Raw genomic sequence first — 20249 nt, 5'->3', positions numbered from 1 at the left:
AATTAAGTATGTTTAATTCTTATTTCATATACTTATTTGTTATTCAGTTTTCAGTAAATCTTGTATCAAAATCTACCCAACATCTATTCAACTATATGGAGAATCTCCTTTTAGTAATTGGAAAGCTTCTCTCCTCGGTAGAGACAGTGTGAATCAGCAACCCTGTATATATGTTAGCACAATGTAAAATGTACTACATCCATTCTAGAATGGAATCTTTGAAACATGCAGTTGCCATGACAGGTGTCAACATTTCCAAGGAATTCCATGGTTGAAAACTATCCAAAAGTACCTTTGTGTGACAGAGTTTCTCTTCACTACTTCATGTCATCAAAAACTTTAGAGAAATTGTAGATAAAGTAAGTCGTTGTTTTATTATTTCTGTATCCCACTAAAGGTCTGTTTTTCCTATATCTTCTCTTTATTTTTACTTACTGCTGTTGCTTTATTAAAAGAAAAAGATACCCATGGATAAATTAGGAAATAACTTTGCCACTGATTCATGACAGAAAAGTCACACAATCTGTAGTCTGAATGAATGTTGGGAATCCAGGCAATCAATGGCCCAGCCAAGGACTGGTATTTGAGATATTGAGAGCCAGTGAACTGATACCATACATGTTAGCCAAATTCTAAAGGTGTGAGGCCAAAAATGTTAAGCATAGGAGAATACCAGTATCTTGGCTAAACAACTAGACTGAAATTTCTGGGTTTGCTGTGCTCTTTGCTGTCCTCGACAGACTGGGTGATGCCCACCCACTCTAGGGACAGCTGTTTTCCTATACAGTTTACCAACTAATATGGCAGTCTCTCCCAGAGACTTTCTCACAGACACACCTAGCTGAGACTTCAATAGCTCAGCCAAGTCAACACACAAAATCCACCACCACAATATCCATCTTCTTTCCAGCTTCAATCCTTTATCTTCTGCCTTGCAAACATGTGGGGCCATTTGTGTTAACTTCTAACTAAACCACCAATCATCAGGTACCCATCAGAAAAATGTCTTCTCTAAACAGCTGAAGTTTGAAAATTGTATTTCTCTTCAGAAAACATTTTTTTTCAATATAGCTAGATTTTAGTAAGCTGGAAAACAGACAAGTTTCAACAAGTAGACAAAAGCTCATACACCTAGATAGTACAAATAATAAAAGTGCTAGGCATGGTGGTACATGTATGTGATCCCAGCCCTAGGGTGGCTGGGTTGGAAGGTTCCAAGTTTAGTGCCAGTGTAAGCTGACAGAGACCCACTCTCAAGAACATTAGTGAGCATACAGGTCATTAATTGTTAAAAGTAAATCATCCACATAAACAGGATAGCAAAAATTATATCATTGAGAAAATTTTAGACCTATCCTAGAATTTCTTCATATGAGAATTTTGGGGAACAAAGTGTTCCTGAAGCAAAGTCTTGATAAAGCATTAATTTTTTTATTGAAACATGGAACATTTATAAATAAAAAATGAATTTATTCCTGTTAGGTGAAGTAGAAGGGGATTTGAGAGTCAATATGTCATGTATAAAATGAGACTATATCCACACAGAGGTCCATGGCTACTTCCTGCAAATGATGACTTTATCTTGAGTGATGGGAACAGTGGAGAAAGAACAGCTCAGACAAAGAAATGAAATGGAATGTAGCCATTAGAAGACCACCTATGGCTCAATATTGAACTAAGGAGATGCTAATGAGACTGGACTAAACAGGAAACAACAGACAAATTATTGAGACAGAGAATGGGTAGGGGGGTCAGTTCTATAACATTCTAGGGTTACCTGTAAACTAGCAGGAAAACAGTAAAGCTTGAAGTTAAGGAACAAGACTAGCTGTCCATTAATGGATGAATAGATACAGAAAAAAATAAAGACAAATAACGTATAAAGTATTAAGGTGTTGTTCTGTAATATGGAATTATGTTATGTACAGAAAACTCTGTAGGACTAGAGATGTCCCTGTTAAGCAAACTAAGGCAGACTCAAAAGACAAATATCCTACAATCTCTGTCATGATCAGAATCTAGACTTTAAGACATGAAATTAAGAGGAACATTGCAAAGAGAAGGATCAACAGGAAGACAGATGGGCATGGGTAGCATAGGGGTGAAGACAATGAAAACATATGTATGCATGGAACGCCATAGTGAAACCTCTTATTTTATACAACTAGCATATGCTAATCAAAGGTAAGGTTAACTATCAAATTTCCCATATTTATTTCTGCCACAAGGGATCCTCCATAATGCAAAGCATTTAATGTGAGAGTGCCATAACTTCCTTGTGAATGTGTAATAATTTCAAAGGAAGTAACATAAACTGTGATTCCATTAAAAATGGAGAAGTAACACATGTCAATTAAATCACTGAGAAAATATTGTTAAGGAGTAAATAACCTAGATCTCTACCTGTAATGAACCAAATTTATCGATATATAGTGAACTTCAAAGTAGAGATGGGAGAATTTAGAGAACAAACATTGCAATTTGGGGAAGCAGAGAAAAAAGAACAAGGGCTATGTCAGAAACAGAACAAACACAACCAAAACTCCCAGAAAGATCCTAGGCCTGCAGAAAAGACTGGAGAAAGCTAAAGATGCAGAATTTGTATCCCCAACAGAAAAGAATTATACAAATCAAGATACTTAACTAAAGCCTGCCATAAATAATAGGCTGCAAAGCTCACTATGCCCCTAGAGAAGTTAAGACAACCAGTGCTGCCTTAAACCCTCTTAAAGCTACATCCTTAAAAGATAAACAAGTAATTCTTTGAAAATCCAGGGAAAAGTTCTACACAGAAGGAAGACAAAAGCAAGCCAATCTTCACCTCTTCCTCAGCAGAGCTTGAGGACAAAGGAGCAACACTTAAGAAACCCTCCTGGAAAACATGGTAGCTCATGAATGCCATAAACAACCAATGTTTTTATTCAGTAAAGGAAAACAAACAGTTCTGAACATGAGACCAATTGGAGGAATGTAATCACCAGGAGCTCTTCAATAAGCTAATAGAAAAGGAACTCTATTAGTCCAGCAAGAAATGAGCAGTGAAAGCCTGGCCCTGTGCACAGACTTCATTCAAATATAGAGCTAAAGCATAAAGGAAGGTGAGGGTGCCATTAGCAAACTGCATGGAAATATTATATAAATGATTCACTAATAAAGTAATAAAGTAGAAGATATGCAGAAGATCATATAAGTACAGTGATGGGGGGGAGGGGGAAGCCTGGCAGTGGTGGCACACACCTTTAATCCCAGCACTTGGGAGGCAGAGGCAGGTGGATTTCTGAGTTCGAGGCCACCCTGATCTACAGAGTGAGTTCCAAGACAACCAGGGCTATACAAAAAAAAAAAAAAACTGTCTCGAAAAACTCAAAAAAAGTACAGTGATTGATACTGTAGATTATTAATCAATCAATTACTAGAAACACAAAGCATGAAGATTTTAAGTTACTTAGTCAAATGTAATTTTATATGAGGAGTGAAGAAGAGGAGAAAGTACAAGTGAGAAAATTTTGTATTTGCTCCCATTTGGGAAGCAGTAAGTTCTATCTAAAGTTTATTTGACTTAAAAAGTAAGTCAACTAATCATTGAATCAAAAAGATAAACACTGATGAAGACCACCCCCAGGTTGGGAGAGAGTCCTGAGAAAGAAGTGTTTGGGAGCAATGGTTGAATGACTCAAAGTCAGTGATTTATGCGAGCTGACAGCTCTGTGTATAGCTCTCTGCTCAAGATAGTTCTCTCTTCCATACCAAAGCCCAGTCATTTATTTTGTTTAAGCTACTACCTAAGGAATTGCATAACAATTCAATCATGAATCCCAAGTTCCCTTTTGATTATCTCACAAATCAGCATTTTATGACCTTAGCTCCTTGATTCTAAAGACAGAGCAACATGTCCAAAGCTGGCTAGTTCTGCTTGCTGGATCTAGAACATGGTACCCATTTGTCTGTTACATTATCACCAACTTTCTGTTTTCTAACTCCTTCACTGCCTAAGCTTGGCTGTCCTGCAACTTGTTCTGTAGACAAATTTTGAACTCAGAGATCTGCCTGGCTTTGTTGCCTGAATGTTGGAATTAAAAGTGTAAACCACCACACCTGGACATAAACTTTTTGTCACCTAGAACTTGCTCTGTCCCAGGCTGGCCTTGAACTCAGAAATATGTTTGCCTTTGTCTCCTAGAATTAAAGGAGTGTACCACTAGACCTGAACCTAAGCTTTTTATGGCCACTATTCCTCAAGATCTGAATCGAAAACATGTATCTTCCAGCCTCAAAATCTGAATCACAAGTGTGCCTTCCATTTCTGGATTGCAATTCATTCCAGATTAAAAGTCCAAACTATTTCTTGTTCAACTGAAAACACAAACAATAAATTTAGGTGGGTGCGATCTTTCCCTGAGATGGTCACTTCCTAAATCTCTTTATCTCCTTTCTTAATATCTTTCAGACAAATCTGGCTCATTAGTGCGACTGCCTCTGTTCTTTCAGGTCCTCATAGAATTCATATTTCATCCTTATATTTTACATAGTTGAGAAATCATGTAAAAAAACAGTTCTTACATTGATCTATATATTCCTGAACTCATGTTTTCAAAGTTCTTTCCCACAGCCCTAAAGGCTGTCCTGAAGGTCACGGTATTTCCGTTTTGATGAGAAACATAGTCACTTTCTCAATTCATGGAATCATGCTGTTTCTGATTGTCATGGAGTCATTAAGATTGGCAGTGATAACATTCCCCAAAGGAGGAACATAAAGTAAAATATATACTTATATAAATGAGTCTTATGCCTACAGCAATTGTCAGCACTTAAGAAGATCAATGCCCTGCTGGCTTGATCCAGGGGCAGGAACTGTGTCTGTGTCTCTGTGTCATACCTTCCCTTCCACAGGTATGCTGGACCTGGCACCTTCTTATTAAAAGAGTACATGGGCACTGTCTATCTGTCTGCTTCTCTCTCTCTCTCTCTCTCTCTCTCTCTCTCTCTCTCTCTCTCTCTCTTTCTCTCCCTCCCTCCTCCTCCCCCTCCCCCTCTCCCTCCCTCCCCCTCCTCCTCTCCCTCCCTCCCCCTCCCCCATCCCTTCCTCTCCCCCCTCTCCCTCCCCCTCCCCCTCTTCCTCCCTCTCCCCCCTCTCTCTCCCTCTCCCTCTCCCTCTCCTTCTCCCCCCCTCACACACATACAGAGTGAAAGAAAGCATAATAAAAGATTTAAAAGTAAGAACAAAAAGACATAGCCTAAGCTGTGGGGACATTCTGCTGAATTAATAAATGGGTATGGATTGACTATAATAAATGGGTTTGAATTAGATAGCTATTAAAAGACATGAATCTGGTTAAATTATAACCAAATGCCAGCAATACAATTTATACTGGTAGCATTTGCAAATGAAATCTTTCAAAAGATTGAAATTAACAGTTTGAAAATAAAAAGACAGGGAAAGTCTGATTAGAAACAGAGCAGTAAGGACAAGACAGAACAGAAAACATGAGTTGAGCTTTGAAGTATTGTATATGCATTCATTATTGTTTTTATAAAGAATTGCACACTGAGGAAGTACAAGTCATAATGACTACAATTATGGAAAGTCTGCCTGTTAAAAACAAAATTAAAAGACAAGCTTCAATATTCTTGACACCAATGTTCCTGCTTCATAAAATTAAAATAAAAACTGAGCCTCTGAACACACTGGCTTTAATTTTTATTACACATTGAGGTGAAGGGATTTCAGCTATAATTAACAGCAATGATAATTCATCTTTGAATTAATCTAAAGAGAGATTATCTGAGTGGGCCTGACTGAACCTCAGGAGCCCTGTAATTTCATCTCTAATTGGTTGGAAACAAGACAGTGTAACTGGCCCATGGACAGGGTCTTTATATTGGGAACTGTGGGTGGGTTCTAGAAGATAAGGGATGGCCTTGGCCCAAACCTACAGAGAACAAGCCAGAAGCCTGATGGACTCAAGGTATGTTACATCAATAACCTAAGTGACTCTGAAAGAGGATGCCCAGCTTCAGAGGATACAACAGTCCTGGCTCGTATGACTGGCTGGAGAAAAGGGACCCTGAGCAGAGTATAAAAAGCCTATGCTTAGCTTTGGACCTACAAAAACTGAAATGACAAAGAAAAAATGACAATTAGGAAACTGAACGTGCAGTGCTTGGGAACCTAAGATGGGAAGTTAATCTTGTATTAATGCCCTGTATTCCCTTGTAGCATCATTGGAAGACTAATTCACGTGGCAGTATGGCCCAAGAATCCCCAAACACAAGTAAGACTTTAGGGTATGTGTGTGTGAGGGAGGAGTGTTTGTGTGTGTGTGTGTGTGTGTGTGTGTGTGTGTGTGTGCGTGTGTGTGCATGTGACAGAGAGAGAGAGAGAGAGAGAGAGAGAGAGAGAGAGAGAGAGAGAGGAGAGACAGAAAGAGGGACAGAAAGAGAAGCAGAGACAGACAGAAGATCTGTTCTTGTTTCCCAGTAAGACATTCACAACACTTGCATATCAGTATATATTATGATAGATATTTTTGCATAAATTCCATAAGAATAGAAATACAAATTTTCTCTGGTCATATGCAAAAATGAAAGTAGAAAACTTTAATACATATACATATTAAATTTTCTGATTATATTGGATGGATGATATTGTCACAGTAAACTTTTTCCATTCACAATGTTATCAGTTATATTCAGGATAGTCAACAGGAATACATTGACACCTTATCAGGAAATTTTACCATGGTAAAAATTATTGTGAACATTTTCTTTTCATAAAAAAAAATGCTGAGATTTGAATCATAGATTAGATCATAGACTCCCGAACACCCTCTGCTTAGATTAAATGCTATTCAGTATTGGCATACTGCTCTTGCATGAGGTGACTTAGTGTTTGCTACTTTTTGTTACGTGTTGCTCTGGAATATACATAATGGATATGTGTGTGTGTGTTTGTGTGTGTGTGTATGTGTGTGTGTGTGTGTGTGTGTGTGTGTGTGTGTGTGGTTTTACCATCTAAGTCAATACACCTTGAGTTTTAGAGATAAGGTCTAACTAAGGTAATGAGAGAATTATTTTCATTATCTACATAATCTTTTTCTTCTTCCTGCCTAGTGACCCGTCTCCAGACTCTGCAGTCCTCTGTGACTTGGTACCATGTGGTATGTGATATTTTAAAAGGGCATTCATTACTGCATCTGAAATATCCTCAAGAGGAAACATTACATTTACAGTCTTATTGCAGATTAAAATTAAAACTTGTGTGGGTAACAAAGAGCAGGGAGGCAACCTAGTGGGAGCCCACTTTTTACCCAATTCTCCCCTATAGCATTATGATCTCGTTCATTTTGAAATGGCCTTCAGCACAGAGTTAAAAGGATCTACTCCAATCCTACTAATTCTCTACCCCCACCACACCCTGATGGTTCTGAAAGTCTCAGCACTCTGACACCATTACTATGGAAACCACCAAACTTAAGCCCCTCTCCCTCAGCTCCACAATGGACAACATCATTTTTCTGTTCAGAAGCCATCCTGCTTTGCATCTCTTTCTACTTATCTTCTATGATTTTTCTCCAGGCCTTTCTCAGCCTTCACTACTAGAGGTCAGAGAAGTAATTTTTTTACGTTTCTGCTCTTTGAAGTATGTAAAATACCCATTGTTTTCAGTGGTCATTCATCCACCAGTTAATAAAAGACATGGATTGAAATATTGAACTTTTAACAAATTCTATTCCCATTTTCTATCAATATTTAATTTCAATCAACATTGGTTCAAAAATTAGCACCACAATAAAATGTGTAAGCTTTCAGGAGTGGGTCAGAATAGTTATTAAAACATTTCTAGATAGTTTCACTATAGTCATAGGTATAAAAAAAAAGTACTGATAATTAAAATTAAAACATAGGTAGCAATTGATGGACGAGTCAAATTTTGCCAGCCTGGACATGAGATCATTTGCCAATGTCTGTAACTCAAAGGAGGGAAGAAGAAAAAAAAGCAAGTGTTAGTACTTTATTTACACTCTTATTCATTCATGTACTCAAAACTAGCTTGTAGAGTATCTGTGACAGGTCCAATATCATGCAGTAGTTTTGACATGCAAAACAACAAAATGCAGAAACTAGTTTCAAATTGCCTATAGTCCAATGGAGAAGTGAATTATGTTAATGCTAACGTATGTCTGTAACTTATAAGGAAGGTACAACATGTGGCATAAGACAGGCACATGCTTGAAGGCACCTAAAAATTTACCTGAGGTTAAAGAAGACCTAAATAGACTTTGTAAGATGGGTGAAACATCCAGTTAAAAGAGAAATTCATTCCAGGAAGAGGGTGCAGCACAGGTATGAAAGAAAACAAATCAAGAAAGTCATGCAATTATATATTTTAGGTACATTTCCCTAGGACACAGATTCTAAATTGGATTTTTACACCTAGCAGTTTCTTGAACTTTCAGGTTATACTCCTGAGGATTAGGGTTAGGTGTGGCTGGAGCATCAGGATTAGGTAGAGGGGAGAGATGCGATGCAATGAAGTTGGAAAACTGCTCTCAGCCACTGTTGTGGAGTCGGGGCAAGTCTCAAACCAAAATGGCTCTTCAGAACTTACCTTCTTTGAGACAAAGAGATAGACTAGCCTTCTGCTTTACACCAGTCACTTGCAGCTAATGACTTCAGCTAACAATTAGCTGAAATTTATCTCTAGAGAGGAGGCACATATTCTGATGAAAGGAAGCTCTCTGGATAATGAAAATTTCAGACTACTCAGCTAAAAATGAAAATTTCAGAGAGGTCTCAGTTGCCAATCCTACCAGCAACCAAGAGAATGTATTTTAACTCTGAGGCAAAGAGGGATGACCAACAAGGGCTTCACAGCCTCCACCCAGGACAACAGATGCATGTGCAATGCAGACTCAAGGTCAGAAGTGGATAAGGGAGCCTGCCTCAGCTCGCAGTTGACAGTGTTCCTTTGAGATGTGTTAACAAGTTATAAATGTTGACTCACTGAATCAAGGGAGTCATATTGCTTCAAAAGAAGAATAGATTTCAGGAGTGGGAGAAACAGCTCACTTAAGAACATATGCTGCTCTTGCAGAGGACTGGGTTCAGTTTCCAGCACCCACATTGGGCTGCTCCTAACTGCTTCTAACTCTAGTTTCTGAATGTCAAATGTTTTCTTATGGTCTCTGCACACCTGTACACATATACAGGTAAGTAGCCATGTGTGTGTGTGTGTGCACACACACACACACAAAGAGAGAGAGAGAGAGAGAGAGAGAGAGAGATCTTAAAAAAAAAAAACCTAAATGATAACTCAGAATGATAAAAAGAAAACCCAAAAAAGAAACTCATTCGAAGTCATAGCAAGCATCTGACTGGAAGATATCATTAAAAACAGATGGTGAAAACCAACTCCAACCTGTAGCTGGATCTTGAAAAGGACACCCCTGTGGGGAAAAAAGGAATTGAGCTCTAGTTTGCAGGGATTTGTGGCCACCACTTGACCCACTGGGGAAGAAGTAATGACCAATGGGAGAGAGATAAGACATCAGACATTGTCTTAGGGTTTTACTGCTGTGTACAGACACCATGACCAAGGCAACACTTATAAGGACAACATTTAATTGGGGCTGGCTTACAGGTTCAGAGATTCAGTCCAGTATCATCAAGGCAGGCACATGGCAGCACCCAGGCAGGCATGGTGCAGGAGGAGCTGAGAGTTCTATATCTTCATCTGAAAGTTGCTAGAAGAATACTGGCTTCCAGCTTGCTAGGATGAGGGTCTTATAGCCCACACCCACAATGACATATCTACTCCAACAAGACCACACCTCCCAGGGCCAAGCATATACAGGCCATCACACTGTGTAAACCCTACATGGCTTATATATTACTGTGAATGGGGAAAGCAGGATAGAAGGAAGAAAACAGGGAAGGAAGGGCTGATGGAGAAAGAAAGAAAAAATTAGTTCTAGAGCTACAGTCAGAGAGAGAGAAAGAGAGAGAGAGAGAGAGAGAGAGAGAGAGAGAGAGAGAGAGAGAGAGAGAATGGGAGGAAGATGGAAAGGGGAGATCTACAAACAGACACAGAAACAGTAAACTTCCCTGTTCAAATAACAACTCCAGCTAATATTTAACACTCGTGGCATACTACTGAGCATCTCCAAGTACTTGAAACAAGTAATAATCATTCAGTCATCGTAACTACCCTCTAGAGGAAGTGCTACTGCTATTCTCACTTTGAAAAGAAGCAAATGTAGGCATGAGGTAACTTAACTTGCCTGTGGTGACATAATTATTTAACTGACAGAGACAGTATGCAAACTCTAACTCTGGTAGTAGAGTTGGTAGCCTAGTACTATAGCTGTTGGCACTAAAATCAAAACACTTGCCTGCCCTGGGAACTAAGGAAAGTTACTAAATGAGTAAATTGTGATGTTAAAGATTTTAACTAAAAAGGACTCAAAATTAACAATGATGATGACATTGTTTTTTATGTAAAGTTTTTCATGCAATATATTGTTGATTTCCCCTCCCCTAATTCTCATGGATTCTCCCCACCACTCTACCTGTCCAACTTTATGTTCTCTCTCTCTCTCTCTCTCTCTCTCTCTCTCTCTCTCTCTCTCTCTCTCTCTCTTACTTTCTCTCTCAAAAAGAAAACCCACAAAAATGAAAATTAAAGTAAAGAACCAATAAGACAAGGATAAACTCACAAAAATGAAAATTAAAGTAAAGAACCAATAAGACAAAGATACTCCAAAATGAAATGAAAAGCACACTAAAAGGTGCTGAAATTTGTTTTATTTTGGGCAATACTCCTGAGCATGGGGTCTGCCCTAGAGTGTGTTGATATACCTAATGATGCTCCATTGAAGAAAACTGATTTTCCCTTTGCCAGTAGGTATCAACTACAAATAACTCCTTGGTTAGGGGTAAGACCCTGTGTCCACATCCTCCTCTCACTTCTGGGACCCCATCTAGCTCAAATCTATGCAGGTCTTGTGCTTGCTACCACAGTCTCTGTGCGTTCATATGTACATCCATCCAGTTTTGTCTGGAAGACATTGTCTCCTGGGAGTCATTCATGATACTATTAATAACCAAAAGTGGTAGGTAAATTTTTGAAATTGAAACATTCAGTAAGGAGACAGCCATCTAGTAGGGAAGGGTGTTGTACTCTAGCATAACCTGGAAGACTTTTAAAATTATTGGTGTCTGCACATATCTAGGAGTGTAGCTTAACAGTTAAAGTCTATCTTTTTAGCCTCTTAATGCACCACAGAACATTTTGAATATTACTAACTGATTTCCAAGAGATCAAGGCCAACTGGAAACTTATTTATGAGAAAAGGCTTGGACTTTTCTCATAAAGAACTGTTTAAAGACAGACTGTTAGACTAGTCAATGCTAAAGGGGCAGGAGCCAATGAATCTTTGGTCCAATGAAAAACAGCTTCATATTATAGAGGGTTGTCTGCAGTGTCGATATTATGTTCTTCCAGAAGGTTGTGATATGCTAACAATACACATCACCAAGAATCACTCCTTAAAGTTTAAATAAAAATCATACTTGTTACTATAGGAGGAAGAAAAAGCATTTTAGAGAAAGAATAATGACTTCTCTGTATCATCCATCCAGTCTGAGTGATCTCTAGAGAGGAGGGGCTAGAGAGTATTTCATGTGCTGTGCCTGAGACAGAATGCTAGACCGGGGGCGGGGGTGGTGGTGAAGGGATGTCACTTTCTTAGTTCGGACCCTAATTAGGAAGTTTTTCTAATTCTAATAAAGAAACTTTTTATTCTAATTAAAATTTGACTTATTTTAAGGTTGGCTGTTCAAATTTTAATGCCACAATCAAAATTCAATGTCAGGGCCAATTTTGGGGGGACTTTTTCCTTACCTTTTCCTTCAAGAGTTTTACACTCTTCTTATTACATTTAAGTCTTTAGTAGATTAAGATTTAATTCTTGTATATAGCACAGGACAAGGGTTCAACATCAGGTACTTCTTACTGAGGACTCCATCCTTTAGCCATTTTATGTTCCTGGTATCCAGGGTAGGCCTACCGTGTCTGGGTGAAATTATTCCTGAAACCTCCTTTGCATTTTATTGATATTTGGGTTTGTTTTCAATCCTCCCTCTCATCACATTACAATGGGTGATACCTCTACTCTTCTTTCTTTGCATTGATTTGGCTACTTGGGAACTAGTTTTCCATGTTTGGAGGGGGAGCATTACCTATTCCTATTGAGAGCTCTTTAATTGCCACAATTAGTGGCTACCCGGTTATGTCCGATACCTGTGCATTAAATGCCTCTTGATCTCTATTCTCTAGTGTGAATTAGGTGTTCTGTGGTAAGACTTGACTTCAACTACACTGTTGGCATTTCTCTAGGTTGACTCTACACTCATGAAATTGCACTTGTTCACACCTGCAGATTGCACTTAGTTTTTCAGTGGTATATAGACACACACCTGGTAAGGACATCTGGACAACTTTAGTCTGAAATGCTCCAAAAGCATAATGGCTGGCTGTAAAAAGCCATAGACACTGTGGTTAAAACACAGAACTTCTAGTTTTAATTCTATGAACTCCACCATTACAATCCAATTTTCTTTTTTTTTTTATTCTTCCTTTATTCTCTGTTTTGGGAGATTGTCACATGGTGTTATGAATATCAATGAACTATAATTGTTGATTCCTTTGGGGTTTGTTTTCTCTGTGGTCCTTAGGAGTTTAAAGCTGAAATCCTATTGGATACATATTCAGGCCTGTTAAGTGAACAATCCATGATCTTGGCCATGAACTCCAGGTATGTAAGTTCAGTATATAATGTTCAGTATATAATGTTCCCTGATTTCATTAACTAAAACAACTTGCAAATGTTATAGATTTAAAACATAAAGACAGGGATTTAATTATTCACAATCCATTCAGCCTATTTCAGCAAGCATAGTTTCTCTCTTAGGGTCTCTCTTAGAGCTTCTGGATTGCATGGATAATCAGATAATTTTTGGCTAATGGTGGTCAGGTTTCTTTTGTAACCAAGTTGAAGATGCTTACTAATACCAGAAATATTTACATGTATAAAGTATAGTACCATTGGCTAGAGAAATGTGGTAAGAATAGTGCCCAATTACCTGAGACACAGTGTGGATTTATGGATTTTCCTGGATATGTAATCAGTCTATGACTGTATCTCTAGGGAAACATATTCTGATTTCTAAACAACCACATACCATATTTTCAAAAAATTTCATTCCATCGTACTTAACACATAATTGTTAAGAGATTATTGAAACTTTTGTACCATATAAAGTTCAAAACTGCATCTCATGCATAGTATTTTCATTCTAAGAAAACTCCAATCAGGTTAGGTTGCATTTGAAATCTCACTGACTTGCTTATTCTATTCCTTTTTCTTGTCAGTTTTGTTGATCCTCTGATACAGTTTGAATCACAATTGAGGATAATAGAGCTATCTTTCAGAAAGGTATTTTCCATGCCAAGTCTTATCAGAGTGAAAGCAATGGGGAAAACCTCTGAAGACATTGAGGACCTGGAGGTAGGCTCTTTCTTCCTTTACTAATGATACAGTCTTGGCATACACTGCAGCAACCTGCACAGTGCACCTCTGTGCTTAGAATTTGTCTGTATTTCCATTGTTCTATCATGTAATCCATATCCTTAAAATCTTCATGACTATAGCCACTGAATTTAAAAGATAGTACAAGGCTTATAGGAACAAATGAGTGAAGATAGTTTGAGTTAATTGGTTACGCAAGAGAAAGGAACTTGTTGGGAACTACTGAAAGCAGTGAGGGGGCAGACAGAAAAATGCAGGTAAGAAGCATCCTAAGATCAGCAACATTTGTGGCTTCTGTATTGCCTACATTACTACATCATGCATGTGAGCCATAAACTGGAGCTGCAACTGGTGCAGGATGCTAGTGAGTGATAGAAGATGCCAGTGAGTGATAGAAGATATTAGTGAGAGATAGAAAATGCAACTGAGTGATAGAAGTTGCCAGGGAGTGATAGAAGTTGCCAATGAGTGATATAAGATGCCAGTGAGTGATAGAAGATGCTAGTGAGTGAGAGAAGATGCTAGTGAGTGAGAGAAGATGCTAGTGAGTGAGAGAAGATGCTAGTGAGTGATAAAAGATGCCAATGAGTGATAGAAGATGTCAGTGAGTGATAGAAGATGCTAGTGAGTGAGAGAAGATGCTAGTGAGTGATAGAAGATGCCAGTGAGTGATAGAAGATGCTAGTGAGTGATAGAAGATGCTAGTGAGTGATAGAAGATGCTAGTGAGAGATATAAAATGCTAGTGAGTGATAGAAGATGCTAGTGAGTGATAAAAGATGCCAATGAGTGATAGAAGATGCTAGTGAGTGATAGAAGATGCTAGTGAGTGATAGAAGATGCTAGTGAGTGATAGAAGATGCTAGTGAGTGATAGAAGATGCCAGTGAGTGATAGAAGATGCCAATGAGTGATATACGATGCCAGTGAGTGATAGAAGATGCCAGTGAGTGATAGAAGATGCTAGTGAGTGATAGAAGATGCTATGAGTGATAGAAGATGCTATGAGTGAGTCTTAGTAGAAGATCCAGTTGCTCATCACCTTTCTCACACTCAGCTTACAGGAAGAAACTAGGACACTTAAGTGCAAAGCTATACACATTTGGTAAAATTTTATTTAAGGCTGCCTGATTATACATTTTTGTTTTGTGTTTCAGAATTTATACCAAAATATTTTCAATATATTTGAAGATACTCTTCTTATTTTAGTGTCTAAAGACTTCTACAAGATACAAATCTTAAAGGTAAACTCAAATAAAGTATTTTCATTACAAATATAAACAGTTTAGAACATTCTGTTTATTTCTGATTGGCCATATTTGTCTCTTCATTGAGTACTAGAATGTTGGAATTTTTTTTATAGATTTCCAATGATGTGAAATTACAGAGTTAACCATTTTCTTAATTTAAGTTGATAAAAGAGTAAGTTTTATGAAATAGTATTTATAGCCAATAGACTTCAACTGAGAAATCAAGTCTTCTGCAGAAATTATGAGAATGTGGAAAGGGCAGTAAAGAACAGTATTGGTATAAGCTCCCTTCCAGTCTATACAACAATGGCAACTCGGTGATGATGCCTGTTTGGGCTATGTTTTTTTATTGGATATTATATTTGCATTTCAGATTTTATCCCCTTAGCCCCATTCCCCCCACCACCCAAGAACCTCCTATCCCATCCCCCCTCCTCATGCTTCTATGAGGGTGTGCCCCCACCTACCCCCCCACTCCCATCTTCCCACCCTTGAATTCTCCCCCACTCAGTGTTCAGCCTTCATAGGACCGAGGTTCTCCTCTCTGACCTATGCCCAACAAGGCCATCCTCCTCTATGTGTACACATGGAGTCATGGGTCCCTCCCTATGTGCTCCTAGGCTGGTGGTTTAGACCCTGGGGAGCTCTGGTTGGTTGGTATTACTGCTCTCCTCATGGGGCCACAAACCCTTTCAGCTCCTTCAGTCTTCTCTCTAACTTCTCCATCGGGAAACCCTTGATCAGATCAGTGGTTAGCTGTGAGCATCATCCTCTGAATGTGTCAGTCTCTGACAGACCTCTAAGGAGACAACTATATCAGGCTCTTGTCAGCATGCACTTCCTGGCATCCACATCAGTGTCTACCTTTGGTGACTGTTCATGGGATGGATACCCAGGTGGAATGGTGTTCAGACAGCCCCTTCTTCAGTTTCTGTCCCACACTTTGTCTCCATATTTTCTCCCTTGAGTATTTTTGTAACTCCTTCTAAGTAGGACCAAGGCATCTACACTTAGTCTTCTTTCTTTATGAGCTTCATGTGGTCAGTTAGTTGAATCTTGGCTATTCCAAGCTTTTGGGCTAATATCCACTTATCAGTGAGTAAATACCATGTGTGTTCTTTTGTGATTGGGTTACCTCACTCAGGATGATAGTTTCTAGTTCCATCCATTTACCTAAGAATTTCTCGAATTCATTATTTTTAATAGCTGAGTAATACTCCATTGTGTAAATGTACCACATTTTTTGTATTCATTCCTCTGTTGAAGGACATCTGGGTTCTTTCCAGCTTCTGGCTATTATAAATAAGGCTGCTATGAACACACTGGAGCATATGTCCTTGTTATATGTTGGAGCATCTTCTGGGTATATGCCCAGAAGTGGTATAGCTGGATCCTCAGGTAATGCTACGTCCAATTTTCTGAGGAACTGCTGGACTAATTTCCAGAGTGGTTGTACCAGCTTGCAATCCCAAAAACAATAGAGAAGTGTTCCTCTTTCTCCATATCCTCGCCAGCATCTACTCTCACCTGAGTTTTTTTTATCTTAGCCATTCTGACTGGTGTGAGGTGGTATCTCAGGGTTGTTTTGATTTGCATTTCCCTTATAACTAAAGATGTTGAGCATTCCTTTTTTTTCTGTTGTTATGTCCCTCTTTTATTTCTTTTTTTTCCATTTTTATTGGATATCTTATTTACACTTCAGATGCCTTCCCCTTTCCCCATTCCCCCACTTAGAAAATCCCTATCCCATACCCCCTTTCCCCTTTTGCACTTATACATTTTTTTAAAAATGTTAATCAAAGGCTTTATAAGTTTGGTATTGCTCAATCAGAGATGTGACCCACTACCCAACCTAGATATATCAACTATCTTTGACTGGTGGAGATACATGAACATCTGCCTCCCTGTCTCCCCCGTCTTTTACTCATCACCTAGCTTCTCCTCTCCTTCTTCTCCTCTTCTTACTCCTTCTCTTCCTCTCAGTACTCCTCCCACCTTAGCTCCTCCTACATATCACCCTTCCTGTTAAAATGAAACTTTTCTCTCAAAATACAATTAGAGCATAATTATGCCAATTTGTACCAGTGAGGTACAAGATAGTCCTAATACCCAGTCCACCATTTTGTTGACTAACCAGAACCTCTGTCATCTATCCTAACTAAAACATTTAGTTCTGAACCCAGCTTTAGGATGAATGTCAGCTGAGGACCATCTACTCAAAACTCAAATCTTTTCTCTCAAGGTAAATAGCCAGGATTGGCTATGAGGCTATAAGTTTTCAGCCCCGTCAGAAATCTAGAATGACTGAGTTAACTATAATTGTGGGAAGCACAAAGCATAGCTTCTAAAACTTAGCCAATTTATAGAGACCTCTGAACACCTGGACACTCCCTCTACTACAAAACGTTGGAGCATCTGTTCTTCTGCCTTCTGGCCCAGGATCATCTGACAGACCTTAGTGCTGCAGAATTATTAAGGTCTGATTACTCTGTCTAGGCAGATATAATCAGTCGACTATTCTGCAAGTGTGTCCTTTTCTGGACAGTAATTTGTCTGTAGAAGGAAAGAGGAAATTCTTGCCTAGTGGCTGTCTCACCACAACTGGAGTAACTCCAAAGATGCTCAATTTCTTCTTAGAATTCAATATAGGAAGCCGTCAGGAGCAGACAGGTCTCTAATCAAAATGAACATTACTACAGAAATGTTTGTCAGGTCAATTCTGTGGATTTCTGATGTTTTGAAAACCAACTATCCATGTAAGGTAATCTGGACTGTTGTCTGTTAACTCCACTCAGCTATTTCTAAATAAAACATAGAAAACACTCTAACAATAAACTCTAAGCTATGACTTTGCTGTAGTCCCTTAACTCACAGGCTGACCATCTCAAATCAGTTAAAAAAGTTAAAGAAGGACTGGGTCTAAACCTTGTATTACTAAATGTGTTATACTGGTACAATGCCTATGAGAGTAACAATATTCATCTCACTTTTATATCAATAAGAAGCTCGTACCGATGAAAACCTTAAAATTTGTAATCAAAGTAAAATGGTGCCATTTAAGAATTTATATCTTCATCTTTATAATAATTATACAGATTTCTACTAATAGGTTATGGCTATGCAATAAACCCTAACTAATCCTCTCTATTCCCACAAAACCACTACTTTTCCCTAGAAAGACAGCCCAACATTTACCACCTTTGTACAAGGAGATATGAATGGATTGATTTGCATCCTTCTAAATGCTGACCTCCAGTTGAACCAGCACCATTTGCTGAAAATGCTGCCCTTTTTCCACTGGATGCTTTTAGCTCCTTTGTCAAAGATCAAGTGATCATAGGTGTATGGGTTCATTTCTGGATCTTCAATTCGAATCCATTGATCTTCCTTCCTGTCTCTGTACCAATATCATGCAGTTTTTATCACTATTGCTCCATAGTACAGTTTGAAGTCAAGGATGGTGTTCCCCCAGAAGTTCTTTTATTGTTGAGAATAGTTCTCCCTATTCTGGGTTTTTTGTTATTCCAAATGAATTTGCAAATTGCTCTTTCAACCTCTATGAAGAATTGCTTTGGAATTTTGATTGGGATTGCATTGAATCTGTAGATTGCTTTTGGCAAGATGGCCATTTTTACTAAATTAATCCTGCCAATCCAGGAGCATGGGAGATCTTTCCATCTTCTGAGATCTTCTTCTATTTCTTTCTCTGAAGTTTTTGTCATACAGATTTTTCACTTGCTTAGTTAGGTTCACTCCAAGATATTTTATATTATTTGTGACTATTATGAAGGGTGTCATTTCCCTAATTTCTTTCTCAGCCTGTTTATCCTTTGAGTAGTGGAAGGCTACTGATTTGTTTGAGTTGATTTTATATCCAGCTACTTTGTTGAAGTTGTTTATCAGGTTTAGAAGTTCTCTGGTTGAAGTTTTAGGGTTACTTAAGTATACTATTGTATCATCTGCAAATAGTGAAATTTTGAGTTCTTCTTTTCCTATTTATATCCCTTTGACTTCCCTTTGTTGTCTAATTGCTCTGGCTAGGACTTTCAGTACTATATTGAATAGGTAGGATGAGAATGGGCAGCCTTGTCTAGTCCCTGATCTTAGTGGGATTGCTTCAAGTTTCTCTCCATTTAGTTTGATGTTGGCTACTGGCTTGCTATATATTGCTTTTACTATGTTTAGATATAGACCTTGAATTCCTGATCTTTCCAAGACTTTTAACATGAAGGGGTGTTAAATTTTGTCAAATGCTTTCTCAGCATCTAGTTAGATGATCATGTGGTTTTTTTCTTTGAGTTTATTTACATAGTGGATTACATTGATGGATTTTCGAATATTGAACCATCCCGGGATTCCTGGGATAAAGCCTACTTGATCATGATGAATGACTGTTTTGATGTGTTCTTAAATTCAGTTTGTGAGAATTTTATTGAGTATTTTTGCATCAATATTCATAAGAGAGTTTGGTCTGTAGTTCTCTTTCTTTGTTGGATCTTTGTGAGGTTTAGGTTTGAGCGTAATTGTAGCTTCATAGAACGAATTGGGTATTGTTCCTTCTGTTTCTATTCTGTGGAATAGTTTGAAGAGAATTGGTATTAGGTCTTCCTGGAAGGTCTGATAGAATTCTGCACTAAAACCATCTGATCCCAGACTTTTTTTGGTAGGGAGACTTTTAATGACTGCTTCTATTTCTTTAGGGGTTATGGGACTGTTTAGATGGTTTATCTGTTCCTGATTTAATTTTGATACTTGGTATCTGTCTAGAAAATTGTCCATTTCATCCAGATTTTCCAATTTTGTTGAGTATAGGCCTTTGTAGTAGGATCTGATGTTTTTTTTAATTTCCTCAGTTTCTGTTGTTATGTCTCCCTTTTTCAGTTCTGATTTTATTAATTTGGATACTGTCTCTGTGCCCTTTGGTTAGTCTGGCTAAGGGTTTATCTATCTTGTTCATTTTCTCAAAGAATCAGCTCCTGGTTTTGTTGATATTTTGTATAGTTCTTTCTGTTTCTACTTGGTTGATTTCAGCCCTGAGTTTGATTATTTCCTGCCGTCTACTCCTCTTGAGTATATTTGCTGCTTTTTGTTCTAAAGCTTTCAGGTGTGCTGTCAAGTTGTTAAGTTTATGCTCTTTCCAGTTTCTTTTTGTAGGCACTTAGAGCTATGAGTTTTCCTCTTAGTACTGCTTTCATGGAGTCCCACAAGTTTTGGTATGATGTGTCATTATTTTCATTAAATTCTAAAAAGTCTTTAATTTCTTTCTTTATTTCTTTCTTGACCAAGTCATCATTGAGTAGAGCATTGTTCAGTTTCCACATGTATGTGGGCTTTCCATTGTTTTTGTCATTATTAAAGACCAGCCTTAGTCCATGGTGGTCTGACAGGGTACAAGGAATTATTTCAATCTTT

General features: G+C 38.2%; 1 protein-coding gene across 2 annotated transcripts in view; it reads left to right on the top strand.

Moving 5' to 3' along the window:
- The first annotated feature begins 233 nt into the window (after positions 1–233).
- Positions 234–20249, top strand: part of Mroh9 (maestro heat like repeat family member 9) — a 62511-nt gene continuing 42495 nt past the window's right edge. The window contains exons 1-6 of one of the 2 annotated variants that reach the window (XM_034513568.2): positions 234–359; positions 6218–6272; positions 7111–7157; positions 12736–12815; positions 13433–13568; positions 14745–14831. In XM_034513568.2, the coding sequence (XP_034369459.1) occupies positions 6248–6272; positions 7111–7157; positions 12736–12815; positions 13433–13568; positions 14745–14831 (375 nt within the window). In that variant the 5' untranslated portion in view covers positions 234–359; positions 6218–6247. The remainder of the gene's footprint in view (positions 360–6217; positions 6273–7110; positions 7158–12735; positions 12816–13432; positions 13569–14744; positions 14832–20249) is intronic. The other variant, XM_034513567.2, reaches the window with a different exon arrangement.

This window comes from Arvicanthis niloticus, chromosome 10, assembly GCF_011762505.2.
Source record: "Arvicanthis niloticus isolate mArvNil1 chromosome 10, mArvNil1.pat.X, whole genome shotgun sequence".
NCBI classification, from domain to species: Eukaryota; Metazoa; Chordata; class Mammalia; order Rodentia; family Muridae; genus Arvicanthis; species Arvicanthis niloticus.
The sequence above is the reverse complement of the archived record's forward strand: the minus strand, read 5'-3'. Positions and strand labels throughout refer to the sequence as shown.